The sequence below is a fragment of the Centrocercus urophasianus genome, unplaced genomic scaffold (genome assembly GCF_019232065.1).
Source record: "Centrocercus urophasianus isolate 14NV4802_14NV808 unplaced genomic scaffold, USGS_Curo_1.0 seq_18, whole genome shotgun sequence".
NCBI classification, from domain to species: Eukaryota; Metazoa; Chordata; class Aves; order Galliformes; family Phasianidae; genus Centrocercus; species Centrocercus urophasianus.
Window position 1 is genome coordinate 20,740,636 of NW_024884733.1, and position 14,806 is coordinate 20,755,441.

Below are 14,806 nucleotides of genomic sequence, written 5' to 3' on the forward strand. Positions count from 1 at the left end.
GCAGCCCGTTCTGAACGGTACCAACACCTGGATTCAGAAGAGGAGGAGGACACTAATGATGATGATCATGTGGAAATTCGGCAGTTTTCCTCGTGCTCACCAAGGTTTAGCAAGGTAGGAGCATGCTGCCTTGTAGAAAACACAAATCTAGAGAGGAACACTGTTTTTGAGGCTTTGGTGCTTCGTATGAGGTAGATTTTAATCACACAGATGATATGTGGGAATCACACAGAGTTTAGTATTTGCTGAGGAGGGAAAGAAATCTGTATGTGTTTGTTAGCTCTGTGGTAGTTTGTGACCTGCTAGAAGGTGGGTGAAAGGCTAATTGGTGAATGACATTTTGTGTTTCTTAGTGTTTTGCTAATATGCAGGGCATTGCAGAGGTCTGTTGTGTATCTGAGTGATGTTTTTACTATGACTTGGATGCTGGCGTAGGGAGCGTCCAAAGCTTGTTTGCTTTGAGCAGTGCTGTTCTAAAAAGGGTGTTCTAATAGGTCACAAGGTGGTATTAGGATGAGGACTGATGTTGACATTTTGGAATAGTGGTCTAATATTGAAGGGATCCCATGCAGTAAGAGTAAATGCAAAGTTCTACACCTATGCTATTCATTGTTTTGAACAAAAGGTGAGGTGACAGTTTGAAAGAAAAGGATCGTGTGTTAAATATGCCAGGCTGTTGAGGCAAAAAGCAGCTATTATAAGGAGTGGGAAAGAATGTTTTCTGCAAGGCAAATGAAGTAATCCTTTCTATGTGCTTAGTAGTAGGGGCAGCTCAGCTAGAGTGCTTTGTCCTGGGAAATGTTCTCAAAAATAAATGTGGACTGGTAAAGAGAGTCCAGAGGAAAGCAAAAAGAATTATCCAGGGTCTACAAAGGATAAAACCTAAAATGTTCTAGAAGAAAGGGGGTAAATTATTCTTCCTGTTTGACCCAAAATAGGTATGGAAACATGGGTGCAAAGGAGTTGTGCAATAGATGGTAAGAAGAAGTTTCCAATGTTGAAAATTAATTAAGCACTGGATTGCCTGGGGAGCTGCTAGAATTTCCATCACTGGTGGCTTTTGAGAACAGGTTGGAAAAACATCTGCCAGGTGATTGAAAGAGAGTGGTTCTGTTCTGAGGCAGGGGAATGGACTGGATGCCATGGGGATGCTCCTTCTTGCCTTGCTTTCTGGACTCAATATGCCTTACTCAGGCCTGTGCAGTTCTCTCATTCTGCTTCAGATCATCTGAAATAAAAAACTGCTATCCCAGATATTTCAAAGTAGTAAAACTCCACTTAGCTTGGATAAAACAGATTATGTTTGGGAGAGACAGAAAGGAGAAGAAATGCTCTTTTAAGCCTGCCCTACGAACAGTATTCCAACTTCTTGGGGAGATGGAAGTAGCATTTTATTTAGGGACACTGAAAGATTTCAGTTTTTCATGACAGTTCCTTCAGATTTCCACTGTTGCAGTCGGTTTTGAAGCACTATTGCATTCTTCTTTGTCTTCGGATGGGCTACAGTAGCTTAAGTAGCAGTTAACATTAATTTTATGGAGCTGCTCCTGATTTGCATGACCAAAAGTGTGTTTAAAATTGGACCTGAGGATTAGTTGGGATTTTGAAAAAGTTCTCGTGAGCGTGTAAGAGTTTCTTTTTTCTGACTTTTCTCACCACAAGTATTATTCTTCTGTTAGAATGAAGCTTTTCTTTAGGGTTCAATGTTTTTGCCACAAAGAGAAAAAGTTCACTTTTAATGAATTTATTTTAAGACCTGGAAAATTATACAGCATTTGTAATGTGGGAGGCATAAAAGGCTCATTATATTTTGAAATTCTTGTCTGACAATTCAGCCATATGATTTATTAATAGTTATCTTGTTGATGCTCTGAATTTTTAATAACATTATTTTCATTAATCTCTTCTTATGTAAATTAGGTCCACAGTCAAGTGTAGTTTTAAAAGGATGGCTTTTTTTTGCTTAATCATTTAATTATTTAAAGACGGCTGTAAAACCAAGAAAGGCACTTTCATTAAGCTGTCAGCATTATAGTAGATTCCTTGAGGAGGGCAGGACTTTTTTGTTCTGAAAGAAGCTCGGGGCAATGCTGATAGACTGCTGATAATGAAATGGGGTCATGAGCGTGATGCCTATCACTGAACTGAATTTGTGTAGTAAGATTTCAAGATGCAGATGCCAGCCTTCCAGGCTGGAGGAATCTGCTTGTGGAATTTTTCTCCGTGGATTTGAGAGCTGTTATAAGCAAACATCAATGAGTTTCCATAAAAATCCTGGTGTTTCTGTGGCATGCTGGGCTGCTTTCGGAGGACAGGTGTTGGGTGGCATTGTGGAAAAGCACATTTATTCAACGTTTCTGAAGGTTGCCTTTTTCCTTTTCTCCCTGGCACACTTTGAGCATGTCACACCTGCACTGCGTTATTTAGTCAAAGAGCGTTGCCACGGTCATACTGCCAGGGAATGTCTTCCATTGGGAGGAAAGACTGTGCCCCTTGATCAGAAGAGGGCCACGTAAGGTAAATATGCTTTCTCTGTACAGAGGGCTCTTCTGCTTTGTGCAGGTGTACAGCAGCATGGAACGCCTCTCCATCCACGAAGAGAGGAAAACTCCACCACCAACTAAACGGAGTCTGAGTGAAGAAAAGGACGACCGGCTGGACAGCCTGGGTGGCTTGAAGAGTCGGGACCGCAGCTGGGTGATCGGGTCTCCTGAAATGTAAGTCCAGCACGACTCAGTGCTTGAGTTTATGAGAAAGACTGACCTGTGCCAAAACTCTGTGTCCTCTGTTAGGTCAGGAATGCTTCACGTGATACATTTCCACAGGTGAAACCCAGTGAGTGGAATAAATAGTTGAAAACAAATGTCCATATATGTATCCATTTAAGCACCAATCTTTCCTAAATTTATAGCAAATACTTCAAGTGAATTTAAAGGAATTCTAACTTCCAGTAGAGTTTTCATTTGTGAAAATACTCATTATGTTGGAGATGTACCAACAGCAGATTTTTCTTCAACATCAGAGAATCCAAAGTCTGTTCTTTTTTTGTCATTTGTCATACATTAGAGAAACTGTTAGTCAAAGAGCATTAGTTAGAACTGTCCAAAGTTTCCAAAGTTCAGAATATCCCCCCCAAAATCTTTTGTTCTAATAAAAAACATCAGGAAAATATACAAATGCCCAGAATTTGGATAGCCACCACATTTCCAGCATAACTGAAAAAATTGTCAAACTTGTCCTCAAAAAGGACTCTGTCACTTTGTACAACTTCTGTAAAGCTTTTACATTGAAATTTGGCATTGGAAAGATCATAGAATGTGGTTGTGATCTAGTCTGTATGACTCCATTCAAAAAACGTTTTATAGATTATGCTTTCAACTGGTGTTCTTGAATCAAGCCTTCCTGGCTTGAAGTTCACAGCCGCTTTGAAAGAAAAGTTAATGTAATACCAAAAGGAACATGGACGGTGACTGGTATTTTGCCATTGTGAAGTTTGTAATATTTGTTATCATATTTACTGCATTATATTTTTCTTCACTTTTATTCCTTGTTTGCTTAGAAGCTTAACAGTGGAATATACTGGAAATCTAAATTCGGGTGATACCTTCGAAGCTTTGCTGTTTTAAGTCCTAATGGCGCAGCTCAGTCTCGTAACTTCACCTCAAATTGACTTCAGAGGTGTGAGCTGGGTCTGTGCACCCTTTTGTCCTTTAAAATTTAAACTATCCCACTGCTGTAACGGAGGGGCTCTGCCTTGTGTTCTCCCTCAGACTGCGTAAGCGCCTGTCGATGTCCGAATCCTCGCACACAGAGAGTGACTCCAGCCCGCCCCTGACCGTGCGCCGGCGCTGCTCGGGGCTCCTGGACATGCCCCGCTTCGCCATCTCTGCTGAGGACGAGGGAGCCGTGCTCAAAAGGCCTCAGTCAGAGGGGATGCTGCTGTCGGCCGTGCAGTCACCGGTGCCCATCCCAGAGCAGCCCGTGGAGCACGAGCTGCAGCTGGAGGGCGATGCTGGGCCCACCACCCCCTGCATGGCTGTCAGCAGCACCACGGCGCTGACAGGTTCGTACCCTGCGTGATGTGTTAGCTGACAGGTGCTAACTGCACGAAACTGGATGTAGGTGTTGGGTGAAATGCAGGTCTCGTGCTATGGCATGCTTGGCAGCCCTGCCTGTGGCAGAGGCTTGGAACTGCATGATCTTTGAGGTCTCTTCCAACCCAAGCCATTCTATCCCAGTATAGTTTCATTGCTGTGCTTCCCTTTAATATAACATCAGTCTAATCTCTTCAAAATTACATCTTTTATTTTAGTCCTTCACTTAAAGATCTTCCCATGCTGAGACCCATATAATCAGTGCCTGCTTAAAATGATGTGGTGCATGAGTCAGAGCAGATGACTGCTGAGTTGGGGCTGCAGAAATATGGGTGTTTGGCCATACTGAAAGATCCTCACTTCCTATGATTATTTATCTGAACGTTTTGAGTAGAGGCTTGAACTAACAATAGCACAGGAGGTAATGACTTTAAGTTGCCCTAGGGGAGATTCTGGTTGGATTTTAGGAACAATTTCTTCTCATAAAGAGCAGTAATGCACTGGCACAGGCTACCCAGAGAGGTGATAGGATCACTGTTCCTGAAGGTGTTAGAGACCTGTGGAGATGTGGTACTGAGGGACGTAGCATGGTGGGATGGGTTGGGGTCAGACTGGGTGATCTTAGAGGTCTTTTCCAACCTCAGTGATTCTGTGATTCTATAATTCTGTGCAATTTGCTGGGGACGTGGGGTTTGCATGCTACTTGCTGTCTCAGCCAAATACACCTAAATTTAATCAAGTTGCAGTCTTAAAAAATGCATCTTGCATAGGTAAAGTGGTGTTAGAAATCAGTATGTGACTTCTCTGAAGCTTTGTCTTTCCTGGAGCCGTATCCCAGTGCTGGGCTGAACAGAACTTTGGACAAACCAGTTGCTGGGAGAGGCTAAGAGCAAGCAGGCAAAGAGGTTGTGAATAGATTGTAAAGGGAGGGGTGACTGAGCATGGAGTCAGAGTGGCAGCAGGATTAGGCAAGGACAAGCTGAGGGGCACTGGGAGGATGTGATGCTGGGTTGTTAGGAGGTGGAGAGACCTGAAAGCACATTTGCCTCCAGTCTGGAGTGAGGCCCAAGATTACCATTTCTCATTATCCCTCTTCTGCCATCCAGTCTGTTAAAATTACTCCAGAGTTGTGCCATTTGTCTCTACAGCTCATCCTCCCAGAAGAGACCATCACTTTCTCCATTAACTCATGTGAGAAGGTGTAGGGATGAATGAAGGAAGTAAGCCAGCACGTACTTGAATGACATTCTGAAACCCGTTGTGACTCCCATAGCTAAACCATGGGATAGGAACCTTAGCTTTCTAACTCTGGCTGTTAGATGTAGAACTGGCATTGAGCAGTCTTTGGGACTGCTGCTCCAAATTGTTATTTTCATGGTACTTTCTGCTTTACTTAGTATGCAGAGCAGCAGTGCCCACTTAAAGAGCAATGATCAATGTTTTGTTCTGTCCTCATTGTTCAAAATGTGCCCCTTAGGCTTTATTTATTGCACGCTGTTCCAAACTTGCTTTTGAAGACAGAATGATTAATTTCCCTTGTGAACTAGCAGTGATGCTCACCCCTTTAATTTCCGAGCACCTTGTAAATTCTAATTAATGTCTTTTCACAGTGCCCCTTGAAGTATCGGATGGGGAACTGAGGCACAGAGCTCATGTACACCCCCAGCATCTGCTGATGCTGCATGCCTAGGCTGATGTTCAAGATTATTTTGTGTTTTATACATAATTATAGAAGGTTAAGTAACTCGAGACTAAATTGCAGTGGTACGCAGAAGGGGGCAAATTAAGGTTGTCTTTCCAACCACATTTTTGCTTTCCCTGGCTTTAGTACCTTCATATTCTCTTAAAGTGGCTTTTTTATGTGCAAGCTCCAATAAAACCTGGTTCTGCTATTACAGGCAGGTTTTAACTTAAGGATTGACGGTTCTTGCTGATTGTAAAAATGGAGCACTTTCCATAAACCTGTTTACATCTCTGAACAATTCCATCCAAATGGCTTGCTTGCAGAACTGCGGCACGGATTTAGGATTCGTGCAGCTCTGCCGCTGAGCAACGTGATTTCATTCGCAAGCTTTTCCAGCAGAATAGAAGCCTCTAATTTTCTGTGTTCAGAATAACACCATTTCTGTAAATAAAAATTCAAGCCCTGGGGTTTCTTCTTAGGAAAATTTACTCTTGGACTACATGTAAACATGACTTTGATTTAATGTATTTTGCCTGTAGGAGAATAGACCGTTAGGAATTCCCTGTGGTTCTAATCTGTTTTAATTTAAACTGTAGCTGGGAGCACTGCAGACTTCTCTGATCCACGCGCTCGCAGCAACAGCAACGAAGGCCCAGACTTCACCACTCCTAAAGCCATCAGCGACTTGGCAGTGCGGCGCGCACGGCACAGGTTGCTCTCCGGGGAATCGGGCGAGAAACGCGCCTCCAGACCAGTCAATAAAGTGATTAAATCAGCGTCCGCCACTGCCTTGTCTCTCATGATTCCCTCAGGTAAGAAGTGCCTCGGGCTGGGCGTTGTGAGAATCTGCCCGCACACTCAACAGATCCGCAGGCAGGTCCTTCCCCTTGCGCTCTCCTGGAGCGGTGCCTTTGCTGGCAGGAGGGGAGCGATCCGACCCGTGCTGTTGGTGGCTGTTCACTGCTCACTGGGACAGCAGTGCTGCTTTGCCACAAAGTACTGTGTGTGGTCTGAGCGCAGCTTCTGCACGCGGCAGCTTTCCACGAGCTGGTCCATCAGCAGCAGCTCCTGGAGCAGCAGAAGCTGCTTCCTGTGCAGCATGAAGTGTGTCGGTGTGGAACGGCTTTTAACCCTCAGGGTGTTATTCTTCATTCTGTGGGGGGGACAGCCTGCTCGGGAACTGTGTGCCTGTGCCTTGTGCGTGCCTCAGGGGAGTTCCAGTGATTCACATAACTGAGCATTCAAGAATTTGGTGGTGTAAATAAGTCACAGTGTAAGCTGGTGTTGCTGTCCTGGCTCTGTCTCCACATGGAGCCATGCCTTGATGATTCCTAACGCCAGGCACCAACTTCTGGTGTACAGCATGTGGAGGCAGCACTCCCACAGCCCACTCTGACAGCCCCTTCCCCCTGTAAGGATTTTATCCCTCTTTCTGGAGGATAAGGCCTTGCTGCATTCCCAGGGCAGTATCTGCCTTAGATTAGGAGGCTGGGCTGCAGTGGGCCCGCTGTGCCAAAGCAGCAGAGCCTGCTGGCAGAGCAGTGCCTGCCCATCTTGCTGGGAGCTGGAGACAGATACAGAAATGCTTCTGGGCACCTCGTGGTGGTGCACATTTCATTCCTATGGGCTGAGCACTGGTTGCTTTCTGATCCAGAAACTCACGAAAATCTCTAAGATATGTGTTTAATCTCCCAGCAAAAGTCCTTCCAAAGCTGTGCTCATCTGCCAGATAAAGACTGTGCTGGGTAATTCAGCAGGTGTTTCTTAGTGAGTTTGGGATTACCCTTTACAGCTGCATTTAATAATCCTACCATTTGGGATTTTTTTTTACTGATATTGACCAGCTTCGCTCTGAAGTGAGAACTCTGTATTTGCTTTGTATTTTCGGAAGAGATGTTGTTGTACAGCCAGGTGCTTTAGCCTGGCTAAGCCACTTAAGGGGCACATTTAGGCAGCTGAGCCACATAAGTGAGAATTCAACTCGTCAGCTGTGTGGGAAATGTACTCTGACATACACCTGTGATGTTGTTTTCTAGTAGCAAAGTCCTGCAATGGCTGCTTTGTAGAGCTAAGTATTTTTGCCCCTAAGAATTTAAAACACTACCAGAAATTACCTGCACATAGTCAGGTCATATTGTCATATTCAAAACTGATTTTTCTTTTAAAATTACTGATTTTGACTGAGCGCAGCACCAATGTGTTATTTGCACCAAAATCTAGAAACAATCTGATCTCTTTGGGAAGGGGGGGGTAATAAATCATACCCTTGGGCTAGAGTATTCCAGCACTGCATCTAAAGTCGTTAACTATGACAGGTTGTAAATCCAGGAAACAGGAAAATTAAATGCTGTGACCCAGCTGTAATTGTAGGCAAGCACACTACACGTTACTAAACGTGCTGTCTGGAAACTTCACTGGGTTTTGTATTTTGAAACATGAATTAGTTGAGGTCGCAGGAAAAAATATCACCAGCTCTAAGAGCATTGGGAGAGGTGATTTCCTAGCTGTTCTCTAACAAGAATTTTCTCTCTTTTGGAGGCCTGCTTTCCTAATTTTTGCACACCTTTGTGTCATCACTGTAGATCACCACACGTGTTCCCCATTGGCTAGTCCAATGTCACCTCATTCTCTATCCTCAAACCCATCTTCGAGGGACTCCTCACCCAGCCGCGACTTTTCTCCTGCTATCGCAAACCTGAAACCACCAATCATCATCCATCGGGCTGGAAAGAAATACGGTTTCACTCTGCGTGCCATTCGCGTCTATATGGGTGACAGTGATATCTACACTGTGCATCACATGGTCTGGGTATGTCTCTGCTTTTCTAAGGAGTGCCCTTGGGTCCGGAAATGTAGTTAGCTGGGAGCGTGGGATTTAGCTTTATGAATTTCATTTTGCCACCCTGTTTTCTTTCTCCTTCCGTGGACCCAAAGTTATCATTTGTTGGGTGGGGGAAACCTTTATGACTGTAGCAGGTTTCAAGCCCGTCACAGAACCATAGCAACCTTTCTTCTTTCTTTCTTCCCTGGTTACATGTATTCACTTCCTTTCACTTGTAGCACATACTTTGAAGCATGTTTCTATGTACATACTGTCTTTCTCTTTAGTGAGGTTGTTGCATGAGGGTGAGTTACGGCTAATTTGGTCAGACTTGCGTTAGCAATTGTAGCCTGCTTTGGATCAGCTCACTCTGCTGGGATTTTCCAAGCAGTCACTAGGAATTGATTACAAGCCTTGAAGCATCACTGCTGCTATGCTGACTGCCGAGGGATTTAGCTCTTGGCGTAGCTGCATGCTATGCTAAAAGGTCTGGTTTCCATGTCTGTATTTATTTCTCCCCGTTACTGCTGGTGCTTGATCTCTGTTCCTCTTTTGTTAACGTGTATGACTTCTAGGAATGTCCTGTTCCCTGACATGGGGTGATTTGACTTTTGCAGTTAGAACAGAGAAAGGGTAAAGGTGGTTCGTCCTTTTTCCTTGTATGTCTGCTCATTAGACAATCCAGGCTTCATGTATTTTGGTCATCGTTTAACACTCATTCTTAGCTAGCAAAATAATCTGAAGCTGTGTTTTTCCCTTGCTCCTCTTGGCTGTCCTGGGAAAATGCTGAATTTACCAAGATTCTGATACTGTTTTGCTGCTAGAGGGAGAGTTGCAGAATTCTTGAGCATGAATGTCACCTCACTGTAAAGGAGGTTTGCCTTTTTGAACTGTGATGGGGAAAGGCAATGAGCTGGATGGGTCAGTAAAGGGTGGAAAGTGGAAAAAGACACTCTGTTTGGGATTAAATGTAATACAGGCAGCCTAAACACATGGCAGAGTCCTATTTAAAAGTCTGTCAGCCTTGGATTCTAGCATGTATGTGGTAGAATGACAACGAAATTGAAAAAGATTGAAGTCTTGCCTGGAAATCAAGAGTATCTAGTTAACATTCCTGAGTGCTGAAAAGATTGGGAAGAGTATTGACTCTCTTGCTTTGGCAGGAGCTGGTTTCTTGACCAGGTTAACCATCCTGGCTGTCAGTCTTGGATCAGGAGAGACTGTTGGGAAGCTGGGAGGAATGGCAGAGTGGGCCGTGCCAGTCAGTGGTTCCCTTTACCCTCCATTGAAGCAGCTAATGCAAAGGATGAGCTGGGTTGGCGTTGTGTTAGATGGGCCGGCAGCTTTGTGCATTCCTCTTGAAGCAATCAGCCCCTTCTCATTGCCAGCACGTGGAGGAAGGTGGTCCAGCGAACGAAGCAGGGCTGCGTGAAGGGGATCTGATAACCCACGTCAACGGGGAGCCGGTCCATGGGCTGGTGCACACTGAAGTGGTGGAGCTGATCCTGAAGGTAGGGACTCGGCGCTGTTAGATAGTGGAAAATAAACAAGCTGTCTCATATTTTGCATATATAAGCACTGCAGATACCTAATTGGCATTGTCTGAAATACAAGCGTGTACACCGCACCTGGCCTTTGTTTTGCAAAAACTCCTTGCTGAAGCTTGATCCCTAAATCTCCAAAATTGACTGTGCATCGCTTAAGCTGAACTCTCAGGTATTCTCTTGGACATTAAGAACCTGTCAAATGTGTCTGACGGCGCTGGGGACAAAGGTTAATAAGATTCAAGTGTACCTTTCCTCAACACTTCATGAAACAAGTTATCTTAAAAAAATCCCAGTTTACTTTTATTTTTTTTCTGCCTTTAGGCTGTGCTAATGTTATTAGCTCTTAATACTGCTTTCTCAAGGATTATTCCCAGTGGTATTTAAAAGCAGCTTTGTAATGGTTGGTCTTAAAATTATCCACTTAAATGACTTGCTTTTTGATACCTCCTCTGGGCTGAATCCATTTATGGAAATAAAACCCAAAGTTTTGGACTGTTCCGAGAGACAGAATTCTTTGGGAGGAGCAATCAGAATTTTTTTATTTTTAAGGGTGAGACAAACCATGCTCTGTGCTGCAGCTTCGGCATGATGGATGCCTGCTGTGCTCACACCTGCCTTCGGTCAGAGCACAGGGAATAGAATTGGTGGCAGAATATCACTTTGTTCAACTTCCCAAGGATAACAAGTATTAAGCAGTGGGAGAGGTCAGGTGCTGTGTTCCCTCTGCTCTGGGAAGCTTTACCAGCTCCCAGCTGGGATCTGAGCTAATCATTTGTGAAAGCCTGACTAAAGAGGGCCTCTCACAGCAATTCCTTAATAAATGATAAGTGGAAATGCAAAGGGGGAAATGGAGTTTGACAACAATTACAAAATGGCAGGCAGTAATGAACTAACAGCCTACCTGCTTGGCCTGCAGATGTGCTTCATAAAGCTGTGTTTTCAGCTGTGTTCATGGCTTGTTTCTGACAGAGTGGAAACAAAGTGTCCATCTCCACTACGCCATTTGAGAACACATCCATCAAAGTTGGGCCAGCTCGAAAGGCCAGCTACAAATCCAAGATGGCACGTAGGAACAAGAAGAGCAAAACTAAGGATGGTCAGGAAAGGTTTGTTGTGTTGGCTCTCCTTTGGACGTAAAATCGACCAAAATTTGACATCAGAAGTAAATAAATACTTAGGGCTTGTAAACAACTTTTAATATTTTCCACAGTAAGAAGAAGAGTTCTTTGCTGAGGAAGATCACCAAACAGGCATCACTGCTTCACACCAGCCGTAGTTTATCTTCACTGAACCGCTCTCTGTCTTCTGGGGAAAGTGTGCCTGGCTCTCCAACTCACAACCTGTCGCCCCGGTCACCCACACAGAGCTACAGATCCACTCCTGAGTCTGTACATTCAGGTAAAAAAAACCAAAACAAAACACAAAACTCAGGGAAGAATTTTACATCGATAAATTTTTGAAGTAAAATCCTGCCCAGGTAGCAAATCTGTTTCTAAAGTAAAATGACAGCTGTGGTTTCCTCAAGAATGAATGTGTTCTCATTCGCTTAGTCATTTAAAAATGAAAATCCATACACTCTTTTAAGAATGCACTTGCTGAACTATAGCATCCTTTCACTTTGATGCAAACATGTATTGTAAGCTGCAATGGTTTTGTAGCCATTTGACACATTTTCTGTATTATTTTGGGAAAAAAAGGAAACAAATTGGTGTTCATATTTTGAGCCTACTGACAGTGAAGAGATTTACATCACATAAATAGCACTGGAACATGTGGCTTATCTATTTAGAGGGTTTTTTTTTTACAGAAAAACATTCTGATAGCATGATGTTTTTGGCTATATTCTGGTGTTGTGACAGTGGTGTAAATTTTCATTCAGGAACCCTGGAATATTATCTCATAATATTACTGCACTGCTCGATAATAACATGACACTTTGTCTTGACTTTGCACATCTTACTTTCAGTAACTTCTTCGAATGATCAGATACGTATTAATCTTTTGGTCTTGTTTTGTTGTTTTTTTTTTTTCTCTCTTAAGTTGGTGGCAATTCTTCCCAGAGCAGCTCTCCCAGTTCCAGTGTTCCCAATTCTCCAGCCAGCTCTGGGCACATCCGACCAAGTTCACTGCACGGACTGGCACCAAAGCTCCAAAGGCAGTACAGATCTCCAAGACGTAAGTCTGCAGGAAATATCCCTCTGTCACCACTGGCTCACACTCCATCACCAACCCCACAGTCCACATCACCGCAGCGCTCCCCATCTCCTTTACCAGGACACTCGATTGGCAGCTCCAGTATTATTCAGTCTTTTCCAGTAAAACTACACTCCTCTCCACCACTGGTGAGACAGATTTCTCGCCCCAAAAGTGCTGAGCCCCCTCGATCTCCTTTGCTGAAGAGAGTGCAGTCAGCTGAGAAACTAGCTGCCTCGCTGTCCTCTTCTGAGAAGAAGCTGACGTCCTCACGGAAGCACAGCTTGGATATCTCTCACTCTGAGTTCAAGAAGGAGATGCTGCAGAGGGATCCGAGTCTACAGAGCTTACAGGAATCTGTGAATGAAACAACAGGTGGCAAACTGGGGCTAGCAGAAAAAGGCATGTTGCAGAAGCCGGGTTCCCGAAAGTTGGGTGCAATCCGACAGGACAGAGTGGAGAGAAGGGAGTCTCTGCAGAAGCAGGAGGCCATAAGAGAAGTAGATTCTTCTGAAGATGAAACAGACGATGGTTCGGAGGATAGTCAGGATGGAAGAAGATTGGACAAGCCCCCAGAGAGCGGAGACCAAGGCTCAGATTCTTACAACGGGGATAATAAGTTTTCCTCTAAATTGGAAAGCAAGGATAGTATGGAAGATGATGCCTTCCTACCTGAAGATCCAAAAGGTACAGAAGATTTGCAGAAAGGAAGCAGTCAACAAACCAAGGCTGTTTCTGAGCTGCTGCAAGTTGGTGTGCACCCTTCCCCATCAGAGGTCCTCCCACGAACCTCTCCAGAAAACGTAGCTGGTTCAGAAAAGCCACTCCTAAGGCCAGAAACCACTTCAAAGGAGCATAAATTGGTAGAAAACAAAACCCTTGAGCATTTTGGTCCAAAAGGCAAATCTTCTGAAGCAGTCAGAGATCTAGGGGGAACTACCGGTACTCAAAAACCAGTGGACTGCACGGAAAGTATGAAGTGCCCACCTGTCAAACTCCCTGAGCTTGTACGGGATGAATCTGCAGGGGCCTCATGTGGTAAATTTGACCTGAAGGACCCCTTGCTGTCAGAAATCAGTCAGAAAACCCAAGATCCCAAACCTCTGCTAGCACTTTCATCTTGTTGCACAGCAAGTGTGAGCTCTCCTTGCTCGGTAAGCCCTGCGGATCGTGGTGAGAAGGACCACAAGGGCACACTTCCATCTGTAGAACAAGACAGCACCTCATTTCAGCATCCTGCAAGTGAAACATCTGAAAGAAGTCCCAGCTCATCCCAGGCAGAGAGCGCTCCATCTGCCAGCAAAGCGAGCCAGAGCATGGCAGCAGGCACCGTGAGCTCCACGCTGCTCATCCCCTGCGCTATCGAGAGGGCACTCTCTGTGTCTCAGCTGGTGCCGTTGGCACAGAGCGTTTTGGGCCCCTTAAAGCTCAGTATGGCTGGTTCTGGAGAAATGGAAAAGAGAAAGGATTTCCCCCATTTGGGTGCCTCGTGTAAAGAAGAGAGAGATGGGAAGCAAAAAAAGCAGGAAGCTTCACAAGCAGGAGTGTGCCAGGAGGCCACACCAGCCAGCGCCGATGGTTTGACCACGAGGAGTGCATCCTGCACAGAGTCACTGAGCTCAGCTAAACCTTGGGAGGCAGCGTGTCCCGTGCTGGCCAAAAAAGAGGCAGTTTCCTGCAGCACTAAAGCATCGGAAGCACTGGCAGGTAGCAGCAAAGTGGCCCCAGCAAAGGAGCTGCCGCTTGCTCCGGGACAGGCAGCTCTGAGAGCCTCTCCTGTGCCAGATGGCAGCAGCAGGCCCTGCAGAGAAGGGACTGTCACACCGGCGAGGGGCAGAGAGGTTGGAAGTCAGCTAAAAACACAAGACTTTCCCCTGTCACATGATGGTGCTGTAAAGAAAACATAGCAGCATCCCCGGTACACATGGACTGGAGCGTTCTGCATTCAAAATAGAGACTGCATGTTTGAATTTTGTAATATACACTAATATAAAATAGAACTTGTGTACATCTATTTTTGGGAGGGTTTTTTTCATACTGTTTTTTGTGTTTTTTCATCCTTGCTATTCTATTTTTGTACACAGTAATGCTTGCTGTTTGAGGTCTCTTTAGAACAGGGTATCGTTAAAGCAGGGCTAAAGAAACAGTTTGCTGGTTTTCCCCTCCTGCCCTTTCGTTTTGCCTTGTTGTGCTCTTCCTTCTGATTCTGCCTTGGAGTCCCCAAAATTCTGAACCCAACAAAGGCAGTTTACTTCAAAAATCTCCTGCTTTTCAGTTTTCCCATTCAAATTCCATTGACGTTCCCAGGTACTGAATTTTTTTCTTCAGATTTACAGTCTGGTTTTCTTCAACAAGGAGAAGAAAATACAATCTGTCCATGAGTTACTCTGGAGCAAGAAATCCTCTCCAGAGCAAGAGCTCTGTCACTGTGTGCATACATTCACCCTTAAAGGATATGGAGGCAATG

General features: G+C 44.7%; 1 protein-coding gene across 9 annotated transcripts in view; it reads left to right on the forward strand.

Annotated features, from left to right (window-relative positions):
• Positions 1-14,334, forward strand: part of MAST2 (microtubule associated serine/threonine kinase 2) — a 142,719-nt gene extending 128,385 nt beyond the window's left edge. For all 9 annotated transcript variants that reach the window (XM_042819374.1, XM_042819367.1, XM_042819371.1 and 6 more), the window contains 9 exons: positions 5-114; positions 2,563-2,717; positions 3,771-4,063; positions 6,375-6,590; positions 8,361-8,587; positions 9,988-10,110; positions 11,116-11,252; positions 11,357-11,544; positions 12,187-14,334. In XM_042819374.1, coding sequence (XP_042675308.1) covers positions 5-114; positions 2,563-2,717; positions 3,771-4,063; positions 6,375-6,590; positions 8,361-8,587; positions 9,988-10,110; positions 11,116-11,252; positions 11,357-11,544; positions 12,187-14,246 — 3,509 coding nt within the window. In that variant the 3' untranslated portion in view covers positions 14,247-14,334. The remainder of the gene's footprint in view (positions 1-4; positions 115-2,562; positions 2,718-3,770; positions 4,064-6,374; positions 6,591-8,360; positions 8,588-9,987; positions 10,111-11,115; positions 11,253-11,356; positions 11,545-12,186) is intronic.
• Positions 14,335-14,806: the final 472 nt, after the last annotated feature.